Below are 19,961 nucleotides of genomic sequence, written 5' to 3' on the forward strand. Positions count from 1 at the left end.
TCTCAACCGAAGATATGTGAGCCGTGGCCACCGACAACATGCACATACCAAGAAACAACCACCGATTAAATTAAATTAACATTAAAAACTACCTAATTATTACAAAATAAAAAATTGGTTTTTGAAAAATTGGATTTATTATCCCTTTTAGCTATATCTTTTCTAAAAGAAAAGTTTATTTTCCAGTGCATCAACATAAATCTTTATGATTTCTCGGTAAATCTTCTTTGCAGACGAGCCATCTTGACCAATGGAGACGTGACGGGAGCTCATCCACTGGCTCATCTTCTGCGTAACGACTTTTGGGGTACTCCCATGGTGGACAGTGGATCCCACGGCTCCTGGCGACCGCTGAGCGTGCTCAGCTTCCGGCTGAATTTCCTGGCAAGCGGAATCTCACCCATGGGCTATCACCTGGTCAACGTAATACTACACTGTATGGCCACATTGCTGGTGTTCCTGGTGGGGTCGAACACTTCTGCCTTCTTGGATTGGAGTCTTGGCCGCCGGTGCTCTTTTCGCCGCCCATCCCGCCCACACGGAGGCCGTTGCCGGGTTGGTGGGCAGAGCAGATTTGGCTGCCTGTGTATGCTACCTGTTCGCCTACCTCTCTTATCGCCGGCACATGCTGAATCGAGAGTGGAGATCCCTGATTCTCACCATTATCCTTGCGCTGGCAGCACTTCTCTGCAAGGAAACGGCCATCACGGCGCTGTTCCTGTGCGGGCTGTGCGACATTATATCTGCAGTTGGACGGGAAAGTAGTGATAAGGTGAGAAGCGGATCCTTTAAAAAGGTTATTCTTAGTTTCAAAAAATATAAAGAAACCTGGAAAACATTTTAAGGTTATAACTAACTAATTTTGATCAACTATATTCATCTTACAGCACCGCATCCGATCGCTTACCGTTTTGGGATTTACCTTGTTGTGTGCCCTCTACTGTAGATTGTGCCTTTTGCCACGCCCCACCACTGCCTTTTCGGCTGCCGACAATCCAACCGCCCATGAATCTTGTTTCTGGACGAGGACTCTCACATTCATGTACCTGCCGGTGGCCAACTTTCGACTGCTTCTTCTGGCCGCAGGATCTAAGCTTCGATTGGGGAATGGAGGCCGTGCCTCGGATTAGAACGCTTTGGGATGTCCGAAATGTCCATAGTGTTGGTTTCTACGGATCCTTGCTAGCTGTACTGTGGAAGAGCTTTGGATTCCGACGCTCAGTCTCATCGATGGACTTTGCAGAGGTGGCGAACATTTCCCTTCCGCTTTTGAGTCGATTGGGTGGCAATAGTTGCCACACTTGGCTGGGCCTCACCTGCGATTGCCACCATCAAATATCCGCTCCTAGCTATCGTTCAACATCATCCACCTCCTCCTCCTCGAAAAGCGCCTCATGGCCAGCTCATATCTTGGGCATTGCCTTCCTGGTGTTGCCATTCCTGCCCGCTAGCAATCTGCTCTTCTACGTGGGATTTGTAATGGCCGAGAGAGTACTCTATCTGCCGACTGTGGGCTATTGCCTGCTCTTTGGACTTGGCTTTGGCAGTCTCTGGCAGATGGTCAATAGCTCCAGGCCAGCCAGGATAATGCTCCTCTGCGGAATGGGGCTGCTTCTTGGAGTTCATGGATTGCGCACCTACAGACGCAACTTGGATTGGCGAAGATGAGGAGCAGCTTTTCCGCAGTGCCATTAATATTAATCCACCAAAAGGTGAGTGCCTCATTATTGTGTTATCCTTATTTGTTTTTGGAACTAATAGTATTTCTATGTTTATATTTAATTTTAGATAAAAACTTAAAAATACGTGAAAAGCTTTAAGAAATTATATTTTCCTTATTTTCCAGCTCTGGGCAACCTAGGCAGTGTATTAAGCGCCCAAGGAAGATATGAGGAGGCGGAACTCGCTCTGAGGATGGCCCTAGGACATCGGCCCACCATGGCTGATGCTCACTTTAATCTGTGAGTAAACGTTACCGACCATGTGGTGGCCACCGAAAACCCTTTGCAATTTGAAGCGAAACTCGCGCCTTAGCCGCACAACATGAAACCTGAGTCCACAGAATGATGTCAGTTTTTGCTGGCAGTCTTTTTCAAAATTCAAAAGCTCAAAGTGAATGGCTGTCGCGACCTTGGGCATTGGGTGGTCCAGCGGCGGTTCGGCGCTGTTGAGGTGCAGATGTGGGTGGATTAGGTAGCTGCTCTTAATGCCGAATGGCAGATGCTTCTGTAGTCGCTGCTCTGTTTCCTCTTCCGTTTGCCAGCAAAAACGTTCGGACAACATCTGAGAAAAAGCGACAAAAAAAGAGGAAATGGGTGGTGGTTTTGGTAGTTGGCTGGCGAAGACTGCCCAGATGCATCGCGCATACAAATCAACTCGGTCAGAAACTTTAGCTCCAGCGCAGAGGGCACATGTTTTGCATCTTTTGGATGGCAATTTGCATGCACTCGGCAGCCATCAACAGCAAATAGCTGCTGGTTTCAGTTTTTTACTCTCCACCCTAGCCCCCACCGCCTAAAGCCGCGCCCCCTGGTTTACCCTTACCCTTTCTTTTTGTTGTTGTTCCTGTTGTACCCCTTTTGTACCTTTGTAAGGGGCAACGGCAACGGAACCTTTGAAACAATACCACTGAAATGAATGCAAGAACCATTGCGCACCCTAATCCCCTGCAGATATGCTGTTAATTAGGCCAAAACTGAATGGGTTTTCGAGTGAAACTCAGATTCTCCGAGATACTCTGGTATTGCTGCCCGACTGCTAAGTACACATGAAGTTGTAATTTGGATTTGAGGCACATGCTCCATTTAAATGGTTGCCGAGAAAGTTAAGATTGGACTTATGGCAATGTTTGCAGTGAAAATGATGTTTAAGAGTTGTGGGTTGTTGGTTGAAAGTTTTAGATAATCAAAACTGCTTAAATAGTAAAGCTAAGATTCATATAATATATTTCTCCTGAGATCTTTACCCTCCAAAGTCGATCACGTACATCAATGCAATAAAGCAGCAGCTGTGACAATTGCATTCTTCTGGATTTCGAAGCCATTTCGCTTGTCTAACACAATAAATAAACAAAAGCCCAGACATACTACATATAGTATGTAATATCCTACACAAGCATAACAACAATAATATATCTGCGATTGCAATGGGATTGTATGGGAACGGGAATGGAAAAATTGTAGCAACAAAGGAGAAATTGGCATTTCTGCTTACAAGCCGCACTTGATGCAACAATATGAGAAAATAAAACTGCTGACGCATGACGTTGGCATCCTGCTTATCCCCCGCATTTCCCAGGCTTTCCCCCCACCCCACATTTCTCCATTTTCCGGGGCCAATGACACTTCTCCGTTGGACATATAGCAGGCACACTCGGAGCCAGCTTTGGATAGTCATAGTGCAATTTACTCGTTGCATCGACGCTAACGGCGACCGCCAACTGAGAACCCAGGGCCCAGACTTCTTCATTCTCCTCCTCGTCGGAAACCCCATTTTCTCCTGGGATTTGGGCAGCAGCTTGGGGGGGGGATGGAGTACTATGCATTACGAGGGAAGCGCAAACATGCCAACGCTTAACGAATAGCACTCGACACCCCATCGAATGGGGCACCCTGGGCAGAAAAGCGGAAATGCTTGTCAAAAAATATATGTCATAATGGAGATTTCAATTAATATGACCATCAATGATGTGAACAGTGTTGACCAATCTTATTTCACAAACAATTATAGAAGAGCTCAAGAGTAGAGCTGGTCTCTGTTTGTAATAACTTTAAAGTGCATTCTTTCTATAATATTCCTTTCTGATTTTCACCAATATCAACCACTGTTGACAGTTCCACTCCTTTTGAATATGCAGGACGTCATTTCCACTGCCGGCCACTCCTCGAGCTCCTCACACTCTTATTCGCCGCATGTCCTTGCAGGGACTTGCTAGCAGCCGTTCCTCATACGCTCTGTTGTCACTATTGTTACTGCTGCTGCTGCTGCTGCTGCTGCTGTCGCCTTGCCGCTTGTTGTTGATTATTGTGTTTGACATAATAGTCTTTACGCTCCAAAAAAGGAGAGCAAAAGACGCACGGAATAAATCCTTTCGCTTTGCTTCTTTGGCAAATTGTAGGTAAATCCCCTTTCGCTCGCTTGCCAAGTCATTTTTCCAGCTTTCTCGCCAAGGGAAAATGCTGCTGAGTAGCGGAGCCCAAGCCCCAATACAAATAATTGCTGAGAACTCCCGAGAGCCACGGACAATGGCAGCATCTGGGGAACGAAATCTTCTACCTCATTCATGAATGCCGTAATCGTTCTCCGCCGAATTGCCTTTGTTCCGGAAAAGTGAATGCTAAAACTATGGTAAACTCAGAAGGGGAAAACGCTCACTGCAGTGAAGCATTTAACCCCGTGAGTGTATTAAGCGCTTTGTTTCCATGGAAGCCCAATATGCAGATATTACGTTTTTCCTCATTTAAATAAATATTTAACCAGAGCGTTTTGTTTTACTCGTTGTGGCTCCGAAAAAGCCCCTTTAAACTGCTTATTTGTGTGGATGTTTTTATATATGAGCGGATTATCGGCTTATGGTAGACTGTTACATTAATGCTCATATTGACGATTATTTTTAACAAGAAATGTGTTTTTTTTATGGCCAACTCAAAATTCTAATAACAAATGAATAAGGATTATAAAACTCAATAACTATATTTACAAAGTAAACATAGCAAAAAGGGAAACTGCTGGCTGAAATTAAACCATAAATATTTTTAAAAAGAAAGTCATGCTAAATAAATTGGTTTTTGGCAATTTATTTAAATTTCATTCGATTTCTACTTAAACCTCTTTATGAGCTTATACAGCCATTTATCTATACTGAAAATTACTCAAACAATTTAGATATTATTAGGCATTCCATAAGCTCATTTATTACTAGATAAAGTCCATTTACTTATCCCTTCTAATTGGGTAACCATCTCTCGCGGCAGAATACCCAGCCCAACCGCAATATCCTTTATAATCCTCTAGAAAGTCCGTTGTAAAAATATGAAAAAGCCAAGAAAGGAGAAGAAAGAAAATACAACTGTTGACGGCTTAGATAAAATTTCAAATAATGTCAATGACATAAAAGCAAAGCGCGAACTTCATAACTGCTAAGGCTTCGCTAGCCTGCAGGTTATTAACTTGGCTCAAAACGATACACGAGACGTTGGCCGACTCGACTCAGTGGGTGAATGGCTTTGGATCCCAGTCCGGATCCCTAGCCGCTGGCACATTGCCCTCTGACCAAGTCCAAAGTGGCGGGAAGCCAAGGGAAGGCCGAGATTTTCATTTTAGTACCGTGAAAGTTTAAAACGCTTTTCTCGCTCACTTTCCCGCTCCAAAAGCCTGCGTTGCCTTTGCAGCTTATCGAAAAGTTGTCTGATTGAATTTTTGCCTCGTCCACTTGCAGAATGCAGCTCAAGCAGCCTCTTTTCCATGGCCTCCCTCTTCGTTACACTATGCAAAATTGAAAATCGAACTTAGATAATGTAATAACAGTTCCGAATAGAGCAATTTTATCATAGTTATTAAAATTATGAAATGTTTAACCTTTGAAAGTAAACTAATTTGGGGATCTTATATATATTATAAGACCTAGGTTCTTTTCTTCAATATCTAAAGTGTTATTTCCTTCTAGTATTAAAGAGTTTTAGAGCCATAGCGCCGTAATTTTCCCAGAGTGTGCACTAACTAATCCAAAAGTCAAAAGAGGAGATTGAAGCATTTACATTATGAAAGCTTTAAGAGCTTGCCAAGCTGTGAAATTTTGATGGCTTGGTGGGAGTGTCAGAATATTCCGTTTTCTAATCGAAAATCAATGCCAGGTGCCCTTCAGCCCCGTTAGCCAGCCACCTTAAACCACCCAGCCCCGGAGCTACCGGGGTGCCAGTGCGTCGTGGATAAGCAGCTGTTTGTACATTATTTACTCGTAAGCCATCAATAGCCGGGATATCTCTAGCCGGCACCTTGCGCCCTGTGGCTACGGATTTTGAGATCCCGCCACGTGCCACCTCCCGGAACATAAAGCATCCATCCGACGATGGATCCTGTTGCTCCTTGCCGCTCCTGTTTCTGCTGCGCCAGTCAACTGTCAGGGATTTGTTGTGCTCCTGTGCCGAGTGAGGCTGCTCTGATTTTTAGCTGCAAAATGCCACAGCAAAGGATAAGTTGAGTGGTGGGTGGATGGTTGGTTGTGATGCTAGTGGTGGTAGTAATGGAGGTGGGAAGTCAAAGTAACAGGCAGCCAAACACCAAAACCAAAAAATCACTGAGCTGTATAATTCGATTTCTCGTTTTCACTCTTTCTGCTCGTTTTATTTTCGTTCAGTTGCTGTTTGCTTACCTGAACAAAGAAAAACCAAAAAAAAATAGAAAAGGAAAAACATCAAAATAAATAGAACAACATGGCTTGTTTTTCTTTTGGACCGAATGGAATAGTATAAAATAGAATACTCAATATTCAGTTGAGCAAATCCATGCGTTGTTCGGTTGCAATTCGCATGCATTCACTTGGCTCCATTTTTTGGTTGTTTTATTTCCTCCCCTATATACACTTTTCCTTTTTTTTTTTTTTTTTTTGGTATTGCATCCCCCAACTGTAGCATACAAATGTGGAGGAAAAAATCGGGAATGAAATTGTGGGCAACGAGGGATTTTCAACATGGAATGTCGAATGGCTGCTCATTCGAAAAAAAAATTTAAACAAATTCAGCTCTGCATGCGGCGGCATATGCGAGTGTTTATTGAAAAGTTTGCTGACACCCACTCCAGAGTCTAGTGACTGGTGGAAAAGCTAATCGTTGAGTCCAAGGGTTTTGGTATGCAAATTTTTTGACTCAAAATAGGGTAGCTTATGGAAAATGTTTGTATATTAAAAGTCATCTCAGGATGGCGATGTTAGCTTGTGTTTTCATAAAAAGGGTTCCATATTTGCTTCAATAGACAAATTGGACTACTACGAAGAGTACTCTTCTTATATTTTTCATTACGTTTTTTGCTAAAATTGCAGAAGGTATTTTAGCATTATTAAAGAAACTGAAATATTTATTTAGATTTTTCCTCATGGATACCTATTATTGTAGCTCATATGTAAGCAGGTTTTGGCCAAAATCCACCATCTTTTCAAGCGTCCCTCTTGTTGATTTTATAGCCTTGTCGCTACTCAACACAAATTTTAGAGCGCGCTGTTTTGTTTGAATTATTTTGTAGCTGCTGCAGATGTGTCTGGTTTGCAGAAGCAATCTGAGTTCGGGTTTATTTTGCACTGTTTTGTAAAGTTACATTCTTCTGGAATGCTGCCTTTATTTAGAATCACTTAACCATGCATCCGATCCGGCGAAACTTTGTGTTGTTTATATGGGGACTGAGGGGACCCAGACATCCGGGCGTATAGATAACCACCAGACGACAAGTGATATACGTATGGATATAGTCAGGACATACGTATGAGGGCTAGGCAAATATAATATATACCGAGATGGCGGAGATTCAGCTGCTGACTGTTTCAGAGAGCAGAGCCGTTCGTTGATTTAATGAAGCCGACCAAAATCAACTTGAAGGTCAGCATTCTGCAATTAGTCCGTGGAAACCACAGCAAAGCAAACACCAAGTTAATTTACTGCCAACACTTTTGCAGGCTGCAGCCCTCGAGTTAAGTAACTTTACTTTCTCTGGTTTTCTCTTTTCCATTTCGCATATTTTTTAACAATTTTTTTCTATGATTCACTCAGGAGGAGTGAAGGGAAAATACTGTGAAGAGTTCTCCTAAAAGTGCATTTCCTTGGAAGTTCAAGTGCATTGTTTGGCTGCAAAAGGAATTTAAAGAGCCTAGGGCGAACGTCTGATTTTTAACTCTTCCAAATATTTTGGATTTTTTTTATATTTATATATATTGTATATAAAGTTATTCGTCTATAAAAATCATATTAAAAACCTAAAACCTCTTCTGTTTTTATCATAAAAGCAATTTGAGAAGGAATCCCTATTTAAAATACCTAAAAAAATTCGAAAAGGTTTAAAGTTTATAAAATTAATTTCCGTTCTCTTTGCCGCCAACTTTTAGGGGCGTGGTACACCAAAAGCAACTCAACTTCAGTTCAGCTGTTCCAAGCTTTCGCCGGGCTATCAGCTTGCGTCCCCAACTGGCAGTGGCCTATTTGAATCTGGGCACATCTCTGATCTCCCTGGGCGACCATCGTCGAGAAGCCATCTCTGTGCTGCGTACTGGAGCCCGTCTGGAGGGGAATGGCGTTCGGGATCGAGGGGCCCACGAGAAGGCCCGCTACACCTGCTACCTGCAACTGAGTGTCCTTCACCGCTCCGAGGGAAGACTTCAGGAAGCTGCATCGATGCTAAGGGAATCCCTAAAAGCACTGACTGTGCTGCCTCAAAAGGAGAGGGCAGTGCTGCACTTGCGTCTCGGGGAAATCCTTGCGGAGATGGAAGATTGGGATGAGGCTGAACATCAACAGAGATTGGCCATGCAATTTCAACCGGAGCAGGGAGCGGCCTATGTCACCTATGGTCAGACACTGGCCAGAAATGTGAGTGGATGAAAAGCAATCTTAATAATAATAATGTTATAATATTTTATTGAACTTACAGGGCAGTCGCCTTGCTGAGGCAGAGTCCTGGTTCAAGAGAGCCCTGCAGCTGGCACCTCTGGAGGCCAGTTCTCATCACCATTATGGTAAGAACAAAAAAAGCCATAATCTTTCCTTATGGGGTTTCCCATATGTATCCATATGTAATTACTATTCCAGCTGACTTCCTGGAGCAGCAGGAGCGCCATCATGAAGCACTTACCCTTCGCTTGCGAGCCGCTGCTTTGGCACCCAATGACTACACCCTGCAATCCTGTGTGGCGGATGCACTCCGTCTGCTTAACCGCCTGGCGGAAGCTGAACTGTGGTACCGAAAGGCTGTCACCCTGCAACCAATGGCGGCCCATGCCCATGCCAACCTGGGAGCCATCCTACAGATGCGTGGCCTCCGTAAGGAAGCAACGGAAAGATATCACAAAGCCTTGGAACTGCAACCAGGACATGCCATCAGCAGGGCAAATCTGGCCAAGATGAATCTTCACAAGGACGAAAATGAATGAGAAGCAAAAGAATATAAATGTTGAGAGTGTAGGCTTAAACCAATTGTAGATAGAAGAGAAATATTACGAAATGATTGATGGCATGTCAATATATTTTTTAAAATAAATAATAAAATTATTAAAAAGAGTTTAAATCCTTTGCTTTTGAATTTACCTATTTTTATATCATAATTTATTTTCATTTCTTTTGAGCTTTTAAATATTTTTCCCAAGAAGCGGACTAAGTATCCAAAATATTTCAGCCCGAATGCAACAATTTAAGCCGCATTCCTTTCAACCACAATTAGTTAAGCCAGCATTATGTGAAAATGCCAATCTGTTGCCGACGCAAATTCCAGAAAGCCAAGCCCACGCTACGAATTATTTCCATATCAAGTCGTTTTGGGTTTCATCTCGGAAAATGGAGCCAGGTGACGGGGCCAAAAGGCAGACAAAGGCCTGACGAAACCAAAGAACTTGAGGGAAATCGAAAAGAGAGCCACAGACAAAGCCAAAGGTCCTGAAGTGAAGAGTGGGTGAGGCAGTCAGTCAGACGAATGGCGACGTGATAATATCAAGTGGCCTGGGTATAAAGGAAAACCGCAGCAACCAGAAAAGGGTGGCCAAACGAAGAGTTTCATGCGAGAAATAGTGCTTACTAAGCATTAAATTATAATTAAATTTTAAACAATGAAACTGAGTTAAGGAGCAGGGCGCGAGGGCCCCAAAAAGCTCTTAATCACAAACATGCGCAGCCACTTCAAAGGTGAGTCCTCGTCATATCAATGTGGAAAACAGAAAACGGAAAATGGAATTGCCCAGGCCCAGGCTCAGGACCAGACTGGCTGGCTAAGCATATGCGCATATAAATTAACATAGACACCCGAGTATTTAATTAAAATTCCATCAGCAGCACACACACATATCCCTGGCTACCAGAATATGACAGGTGTGTATGCATGTGTGGCCCAGGTAGACACACATTTTAGCGCTAAGCCGAGCAGATGCCCCTCGAGTAAATCCACCAAAAACCACACACAGACTCACACTCACACGTCCGATGAAATCTGCGAAACGCCTTTGGGCCCTCGTCAGTCGGGAGTGCAAACAAAGGGGAGTAGCCCCAAAACACACACAAACTCCCGGTTACGCCCGCAATCCCAGAAACATAACCGACCGGTCCCCATCACTAGGAACCACTTCAATGAACTGCACTACAAACAAAGGGTTGCACCAAGAAGTCCAACTAAAAATTAATCAAAATTCAAAAAAAGCAACTCGTTCTTATTAATTGTTTTCAATAATATTATCCACAAAAGTGGATTATACCTTTATTAATCAAAACATCTATTCGATATCTATTCGATTTTCAATTTCTATAGTCAAGGCTAACGAAGAATACCAATATATTTCTTAAAGTGTAGCGACTGGCGGGAAGTTGGAAAACAGTTGGCGCGGACATCTGCCGGCGGCTGTGGTGCTTTGGCAGCCTCGATACTGACTGATGAAGTGGCACTTCTGACACCGTCTGCCCAAAACACAGAGCTCCGATGATTATGATGACCATGACTATCATCGGGATGAGCACGGAATCCTAATTAAGTCTAGGCAGTCAGGTAAGGGGTTAACAGCCCTGAGAAGTGGCCGAAGGTCTGCAATTCCATAATTAAATATGGATTTCAGAGATGGAGGCTTAACCCACTGAGCCTCTTGACACTCAACAGATTTGTGCGTCTTATTTGGGGCAATGGAGTGGCTCACAAAGTCACGATGGAACAACGGAAAGAAAAAGAGATTAAATTATATAGCTGAAACGAAGATTCTTAATAAATGTATAAATATTTATCTAAGAGACAGAATTTCTAGTTGAATTTATTATTTATGTTTGAATTCTGAAGAGCATTCATAAAACTTTTAATTAGAAATAGTTCTTACTTACTTGAAAACCTCAAAAAAGTCCCTAAATTCTGCTGCAATTAAGTTGTTTAGTCAAATATTGCAAAACCTACAGACGTGACTGGGTCCAACATAAAACCATAACTTTCTTCATATAGAATGTCACAAATTCAACCCAGTCGTTAGAGGGTTTTGGGGTATAGCACCCAATCCCTTTTAAAAACCAACCTAAAAGCCACCCTAGTGCCAAAATCCAAGTCGGCAACTTGCCCAATGAGTATTTAATGCGTCAAACTGTTTAAATTTCTATTGGATTTTCTGTTTGGACTTTCCTTTTGACTTTTGTTTTGGCCACAGATGTTGTTGTTGTTGTTTCGGATTGTGCAAAAAGTGACGCTCGGCTTTCAACTTTTTGACCATACACGGTAGAGGAGACGCTTATACGAACAAACGACATATGCAGCAGTGGTCAAGGGTCTAGCAGCCTTTTATATAAATTTTTTTTCTAAATTATAGAAGAAGCAGAGGTGGTTATTTTAGAAATAATATTGAAGTTAACTGAGATTACTTCTAAATTGTAATATTTTCAAAAAGAACTTAAATATTTGATATAATTTTTTACCCTCAACTGTACCTGCACACCACGCAAATGGTCATCCTGTGGAACCATTTATTTTCCACTTTGGCCAAGAGACAAAAACAACAAAATCATACACACACGGAGATACCCGGACATATAGTACCGTAGAGATATATATCTATATGCGGGGCAGCGATAGGAGGAGGAAGAATCGGAATAAAAACTAAAGTAAAACGAAAAGTTTTTAGTTAGCTTTTGATGAGGGTCAACTCGAACTCAACGGGTCTGTGGCGCAATTTTCAAGTGCCCCAGCCCCTTCGCCCTTCTCTCTCTCTCTTCACTCTGCACCCTCCACAAAAAAAGGATGACACACAATAGTTGGGACATTGTTTTTGACATGACTTTCTATCAAAAACAAATTTGCCCTTCTTTGTTCTTCTATTATTTTGTATTTTCCATTTTCCATTTCCCATTTTTTCGTCACAAATCGAGTCGAATATGTGGGGTAAAAAAGAAGGAAACAGCAAAAAACAATGAAACTGGGACATTGACAACTTAATTTGTTGAATTTGTTTACAGGTAAAGCAATAAAATCGACAAAAAAGGGATATATATTACAATTTCTGAAATTATTTGTATTTGAAATCGCCTTGAACTGAGCAATAAGCGATTTGTATTTAAGCTGCTATTTTATGTTTTACTTTGAATTCCCCCGGAGCTATGATAGAAGAATATACGAATGTATTGAAAAATTCTCTTTAAATCAAATTAAAGGCTAAGGTAACATTATATTACCAGATCTAAAATATTTCTTGGAAAACAATCAAATATGAACGCTTGTTAATACATTTACTGGATTTTCCTGGATGACGTATTTGTTGGCTGTGGTGGCCACAGCGGAAAACCGCAGCCAGACAGGCAACAAAATGATTGCATCTGATGCATTGTAAGCCGCAATCAGAAGACGCAACAAAAAGTTGTGATGATGGGCAAGCCCATAAAATCAATGCAATGCCCACACACACGCAATCCGGGTGGTCGTCGAGGGGGTCGTGAAATAGTGGGTGGTTGGGTAGATAGGAGGTGTATGGAAATGGGATGTTGCAAAAGCCGCACGTAGCCGCTGTCAACTGCAGCGATTCTGTCTGGGCATTCGGAGCAACGCCGCCAGTTGCAGGAAAGCCAAGCCGGGAAAACCAACTAGATGGCAGTTGAGTCGCGGCTTCTACATGCCACCCTCTCGCACACTTGGCTTTCTCGGGGCTGTCAGAGGAGCTTGGGAAAATGGTAAATGGGTAAACCCCAAACTCCTACTCTTCCACCTGCCAGACGCATGAAAGCCTCCTCCTCTCGAACAATTAGGTGGAAATTTAATTTTCCCAATCGCATGCAACATGCAACTTAACTTTCACCCCAACTAATTGTTAGAGAAAGTGAAGTCCTTTGGGGTAAGCCGCCATGTCAGCATCAGTTTGCCACTAAATCGAGAGCCAAAACAACGGTGGACTGGGCTGCTCCACCAATGATGTATTTTTGATTGCAGCTGCTTCAAAACACAACAATCAGCAGAAATTGCGGGGGCGAAGCGGCGACAAAACGCAGACAAAATGCCAAAGCACAGAGGACAAAACACAGAGCAGCAGCAATCATCATAACCTGTAGCTTCAGGCGAAGCGTAACCATCATCCCCAGCCAAAAATGAGAGCCCTACTCGACTTTCAGATACCCAGGACTTAGTATGTTAGCAACTGTAAAGGGTTTATATGATTATAAAGATTTTCCAAGAAATCAAATGACTTTTAAAATGATAAGTTAGATCAAGGTTCCCTTTCAGACCTTAGTACATTTTCCAGAGATAATTGCTTTTATTTCCTAACCTTTAACATCAGAAACCTTTCTTTTTTCCTCTCTATCAACAAAACATTCCCTTAGAATCCAAAACTACTGAGCATTGAAATGGAGAAAAACAACTCCAAGTTGCTGTGAACCCAAGAGCGAAAGTTCACACCGAAATTGAAACCCGAAGACGGAATCTGTGGCATAATCTGAGGCGCAAAATGGAGATGACAATAAATTCGATTCGATTTCGGTTTTGATTTAGTTTAGTTTTTGGGGAGTTTAGGGAGTATCATCATCCTTGGATTACCACGCACCCAAGGAACCAAAATGGTGATGTCGAGATGCCAATGATGATGATGATGGTGATGATGATGGGAGCGATTGTCGCCTTATGGCGAAGGGAAAGTAAACACAAATAGATAACAGACAACAAATAAAAACCAGCAGGGCGAAATGAAAATAAGACAAAGCACACACAAACAGCCAAACTGACAAACAGACGATGGTTCGCGATTCTTGGTTACCCAATTCAGGGACCCAAAAGCGCCCAAGGATCTCCGCAGAGGACAGCCATTGGCAAACACATTCACCAAATCCCGCTCAGCTTAAGTTGGCTTTGAAATTTTGATTGAAAAAATCTGAGAGCCAAGGAAGGGCACACGAACTAAGTCAGACACATCCCTCAGAAATGGGCGACAAATAGCGAATTGTTGCCATGGATTCCGATAATGAGGGAATGGCGAATAGCGAATGGCAATGTCGAATGGCCGGACAATCTTTGCTCAATAATTCATTTTCATTTCCCCACTGTTGCTGGTATTTTGATTTGGCTGAATTCCAATTATGGAACCCACTTCAGCTTAGCCGCTTTGTCCAACTTGGCTGCGACTGTTGATTCTCTGAGATAATTCCGGAGAAGCAAACATAATTGGAATTGTAATGCAATGAACTCGGTAAACGAAAATAATCTTGAAATCGCTAATATCATAATACTGTGGCGGGTACTTTTTTGCCAGAAAATTGTTAAATGGTTTTTGGTTTAAGTTATAGGGGATAATTCTTAAATATATCTATGATAATAATATCTTTCTTTGAAGTATCATAACCACTTGAAATTTAAGTAGTAACCTTGCTTACTGTTTTATATTATTTAAAAGTAGAATGGACACAAATTAAGTGTAATAATTATATACCAAGAAAATCCATAAAACTTAAAACATAAAGTGTGTTGCTTATATATTAAATTATATTTTTTTAAGCTTTTTTCTGGTTTCTGGAATTCATTTCAGATCCTTGGTTCAAAGCTACAACAAAGAAATCTTAAAATATACATTCAAGTTATTTACATTTCAAATTGAATGTCCAATTAATGTATATTACCTTTTTGAAATCATTAGCATAGAAACCAACCATCCTGGTTATTGTCTTTGCTATGTACTATTATACAATATAAGTATAATGTAAAATATAAGAGTCATAAGGGGCGAAGGTGCACAAGGTGTCAAGGATTGCCCACGTGTTTCCGGTCATTTTCTAGGAATGGGCACACCTTTTGAACATTTCCGTTCTTCAAGCTAAAAAAAATTACTTTTATAATACATGCAATATCCCAAGCAAGCCATAAATACTTATTTAAATAGATTTTTATAGGAGACTAACCTATGTACTTCCAAATATATTTCCACTAATGCGTAACTACAATAATTAGAAGCAAACAGATAAAGTTTAAGAGTACCATAAACCCAGCAATGACTTGCGAGCGCTAATTAATTCAAATGGTTTTCTCACGTGGAATTGTGCTTCAAACGAAAGTCGATTGGGTTAGATCAAGTTCAGATTAGACAGAGTAATACGATCACGTTTCGAATACTGACTGACCAGCTTCCAAGGCCTAAAAAGGCGTTAAATTTTTTTGCACTTCCCTTCGCCTGAAATCCCATTAAAACCGGTTGAAAGGGTAAGCACCCGTTAAGCATTTATAGCACTAGCAATCATTCAATTTGTTAACATGAAAACTGCAAGGGATTAGAATAAATTATTAAGTACGCTTTTCACAATTGGAAAGGGTTCAGATTGCATGTAAAGTAGACGATATTGGTGATTGATTTTTACTATCAATAGAACTAGTTTACAATAAACTTTGATCTGATAATCATAGCCTGTCATTGTGCTAAAGATATCTTGTCATATTAAAATCAATTTACACTGAATAGGAAACAGCTATTCGGAATCGGAAACAAACATTTAATTGGGGTCATAAACCATAATTTAAGTACCTCACCAAGGTAACTTTTAAATACTAAGCTCTAAACTGGTTCTTAAAATTAAATGATAAAAAATCAAATGTTAATGAAATCTTTAAAAAAAGTTATAGTACATTATCAAAAGATTTATTTAAGTGTCGAATTAAGTTTATAGTACATTTATCTTATTTAGAGGGGTGCGGCAAAAAACCATATTTTTATAGCTCGTTATATCATTTTGATCGAACTTGACTGGACTGGAGTTTGCCTCAAATGCTAGCCAGATTCAAGAGCAGCCTGTAATTAAATACAGTTGCCCGACATTATTCACTTTGATAACAACTTTTTCGCCAAAACACAATTCTGTCACATTAGTTTCGCGTTGCACGTCAAATCGAACAGAAGCTAACGTTATCTCTGCCGATGGAAGAGGTAAATAGAATATTATTTTCAGTATTAATATGGTTGATAATAAATGTTTGTTTTAACTACACCAGTAGCTTCGTAAATGCTTATAATATCTAAAAACCATATAAATAGTTATATTTAAAAACCTAAAATTTCCCATTTATGTTGTTCTTCGGGAACTTCGTTATCATAGCTTCAATGGCAAGTCACGATTAAACTTTAAACCTGAAATCGATACCCGCGGTCAGAAAGTGTGCATCTATCAATTTTCTATCATATCCGGGTAGGTAAAGTGCGACACTGTCTATAATTTGCATCGATTCGATAGGGTTTCTTCGATCTTCCCACTAAACATTCTGGCAATGACAAGCTAGCAACACGTGAATCGTATTAAGTCGGAGGCGTAGAGGATCTCCTTAATATCAGATATTAAGTCAGTTGGTTCCACCCAGTAGCAACGGGCTTTTAAATGTGTGTGACAGAGGCCAATTAAAATCGGTTTAGTACAAACAATAATCTTTTTTAACACACATATGAAGGCCTTTAATTATTATCTTTAGTCTGAGAGCATTAACTTAATGGCTGTAGTCTGAATTATCACACCTGAATATTACATACATATTACTTAAAATTTAAATGAACTCAGGAACTTGCCTTGGAAAAAATTCTGGAGCCAGCTGCTTTCAACCAATTCAATATAATCTTCGAGGACCTTTACTATCGCGTTGAAGTAGGCAAAAAAAAAGGTGAGTGCACTCCCCATATTCCGATTCATTCAGAAACTGTGGCTAATAGTTTAAACTTAGTATTTGCATATAGTCGTGACTGCCATGCAAATTATATTGAATTTATATAGTCACATCGAAAGTCAGTCAAATTAGAATCGGTGCCTAGAACAGTTTGTCAGATCTTGGTACCTGACTTGCAGTTCGATTCAGTCAATAAAATCACAATTAGACTCACGTATTGCATTCATCAAATTCTGATCTTATTCCAATCACAATTGATTTAGATAACTGCTTGTAGACTTTCCCAGACTTAATCGGTTAATGGTAATGTGGCTAATTGGAGACGTTTATAAAATTGCAATTACCAATTACTATTTAAGCCAGAGGTGCTAACGTATAATCTAATTGGTAAAGGAATTCTTTAGATATCTTTTAATATATCACAAAGAAAGTGTTAAGTAAGCTAAGTCTGGATGTTATAAAATTCGCAAACCGGTTATCAACAAAGTTGCTGTCCATGTCAAGTCTCTACGTCATATCTATAAAACATATTGAGTTATGGACTCTTGGAAACTTCTGATTTAATTAAATTTATCAAATGCCTGTAAACACTTTAAGTTTCCTGATTGACGTTTCATCGACGGCATCGATAATCTAATATATTATGGATTTTATTGAGAAAAACACTGATTTAATCAATAAAATTGCATTCTAACACCGTTTTTAGCGCTTCAAGTCAAAGCGGCTTAAACGTGTTCTAACTAAGAGTTAAGTTGTTTATGTTATCCGATTACTGATTTATATTTCATGTGTGTTTATAAGTGTATTTTTTTAAAAAGTTTATAAAACCTTTTCCTATTTTTCTTATTTGGTAAGCTCTTATTATGTTTTAACTTTACGATGAGCAAAAACAATATCAGTTTTTTATCTAATCATAATAACACATGATTGATAGTAACTTTCGATTCATTAAATACTACCCCGAAACCGTTTGATTTTATAGGATGCAGTTCATTGAAATTTATCTAAGGTGCGCGAGTCGAGCTTCGAGTTCAGTCAACCGTGACGGTGCACACGTCGCTGCCCCTCATCCGCAAGCCCACTAACAATGCCCCAAAGGCCGCCCAAATGCGTCGACTACTACCCATAACATATACATATACATACAAATATTTGTAGACATACTATATAGAAGGGGTTGAGGGGCGGGGGATCTTGGCGGGGTCAGCGGCATTCCCATCGAGCTTTTTTTGGCGGTTAGCTTTTTATGCTTCGGATTTCGTATGCTATATTTGCTTTATTCCGATTTTTGTGGGCCAAGAAGGCCAGCCGGTTGTTGTCGTCTCCAAAATTTGTATATTTTTTGTATTTTTCAATGGGGGAAGACGATATGTTAGATTGTTTTCCAGTTGCTGTAGCTTCTAATGTAGCTGTTGCTCTAGCTTCTAAGGTTGCTGTTGGTATTTCTAAGATTTCTGTTCCTGCTGTTGTAACTCCTCATGTTGCTGGTGTGTCTGAGTTTGCAGATGAATTAAGTGTTGCTGCTACTTCTGTTCATATTGCTGTTGCTGCTGTTCATGTTGCTGCTGCGAATAGTTTTGCTGTTTTTCACTTTTGCTGCTGCTTCTGGTCTTGCTGTCGTTGTATTGGATGTTGCTGCTGGTTTGTTGTTATTCGCAGCGTGTTTGTATGCGCTACTGGCAGCGTACGATGTTCGATTTCAATGTCAATGTCAAAAGCGATCACGATCGCATGTCGGCCCAAAGCACGCAGGGAAATTGCTGCTGACTGCGACGTCGACTTTGCAGTCGATTTGTGGTTGCCTTTGGTTGATAAGGCGCACTATAATCACATCTAAATAAAAGTACATAAAAATAAATACACTATATATGCAGATTGTCTAGACTGTAAACAGACTCTCGTTTTTTTAGTGGCTGCTATTAGAAACAGGTTTCTATTATTCCCAAAAAAAAACGGAGTTGATTAATTTATGCAAGTCAGAACTTTCACGAATCAGAAACCAGATTGAGCTCAGCTATTAACAAATTCAATTATGGCATAGATCTTGGTCCATCAATCAAATGGGTAATCAGAACAGTGAGCTATTCAATGTGTCATAATAATATTTACGGGTCAACAATTAATTAGAAAGGTTATCTATGCAAAACGTGTCTGATTCCCACTTGATTAGCGAGTGCAATTATTACGTTTTAGGCAAAATTGTGATTAAGCTGTTGTTAGGTGTTGCATTTGAGTAGTAATCAAATGGAAATTCTTACTTAATTACTTGGAGTGTCAAAATTGCTTGCATTTAATATATGTAATTTGAACTATAAATAAATGGCTGCTTATAATAATTAATGCTTGTCCCATGGTAAAAGTTATTATTTGCTATAGGAATATATTTATTTCGATAACGTTATCACTTTAATGATATATATTACTTGCAGCAAGCTCAATACCAATTAAATTGCGCATCATAGGAAAATATAATGAATCCCATTTTGAGTTGAAATGGATCAATAAATCTAAATATTTAAGCATGGCTTGCCCTAATGATCAATTATAAACGATTATCTCTGGAACCCAATCTGTATTAAGCAGGCATTCATACACGTTTTCCGGGGTTCAAATAAAGGGGTGGTGAATACCACTATATATATATATATATAAACCATAATGTAACACACCGATAACAATCAACAAGCACGAGTATCTGTCCCTATTACGTTCCGTTATTATTGAAGTGCAAATATTCCCCTGGGCGGGCTCTACAAATATAGGGTCGTATATCATGTCGGAGCCAGATATGTAACATTTTCAGTACGATAAGATCCTCTAATTAAAAGGGTAATCGAAAGGGCGGCAAATGCCATATGCCAAGTGACATTTATTGTGTGACAACGTTTAGGCCCGAAATGAAGTTTAAAACCGCAAAAGCGGAATTCCCGCCATCGAATGTAATTGTCTATTAATAATCCAATGCATTAGCAATTTACGGTTGTATCTTAGAGGTGTGAAATAATTTGTCTTGAGTTAATTTGTTGATTTTTTCCTATAGCTGCACAGCGGTTCCTTTCACCCACGCCTAGGGTTATGTATTATTCGTTACGAGAATATCGCCTTATTATTAGGTTAATAAATAAATCCCTTCCTCA

At 40.3% G+C, this 19,961-nt stretch overlaps 1 protein-coding gene across 1 annotated transcript in view; it reads left to right on the plus strand.

Annotated features, from left to right (window-relative positions):
• Positions 1-9,244, plus strand: part of LOC108111056 (protein O-mannosyl-transferase TMTC1) — a 42,833-nt gene extending 33,589 nt beyond the window's left edge. The window contains 9 exon segments of the mRNA XM_017220384.2: positions 234-465; positions 467-772; positions 888-1,076; positions 1,078-1,662; positions 1,664-1,712; positions 1,847-1,961; positions 8,090-8,570; positions 8,632-8,716; positions 8,790-9,244. Coding sequence (XP_017075873.2) covers positions 234-465; positions 467-772; positions 888-1,076; positions 1,078-1,662; positions 1,664-1,712; positions 1,847-1,961; positions 8,090-8,570; positions 8,632-8,716; positions 8,790-9,130 — 2,383 coding nt within the window. The 3' untranslated portion in view covers positions 9,131-9,244.
• Positions 9,245-19,961: the final 10,717 nt, after the last annotated feature.

This window comes from Drosophila eugracilis, unplaced genomic scaffold, assembly GCF_018153835.1.
Source record: "Drosophila eugracilis isolate 14026-0451.02 unplaced genomic scaffold, ASM1815383v1 contig_2152, whole genome shotgun sequence".
Lineage (NCBI taxonomy): Eukaryota > Metazoa > Arthropoda > Insecta > Diptera > Drosophilidae > Drosophila > Drosophila eugracilis.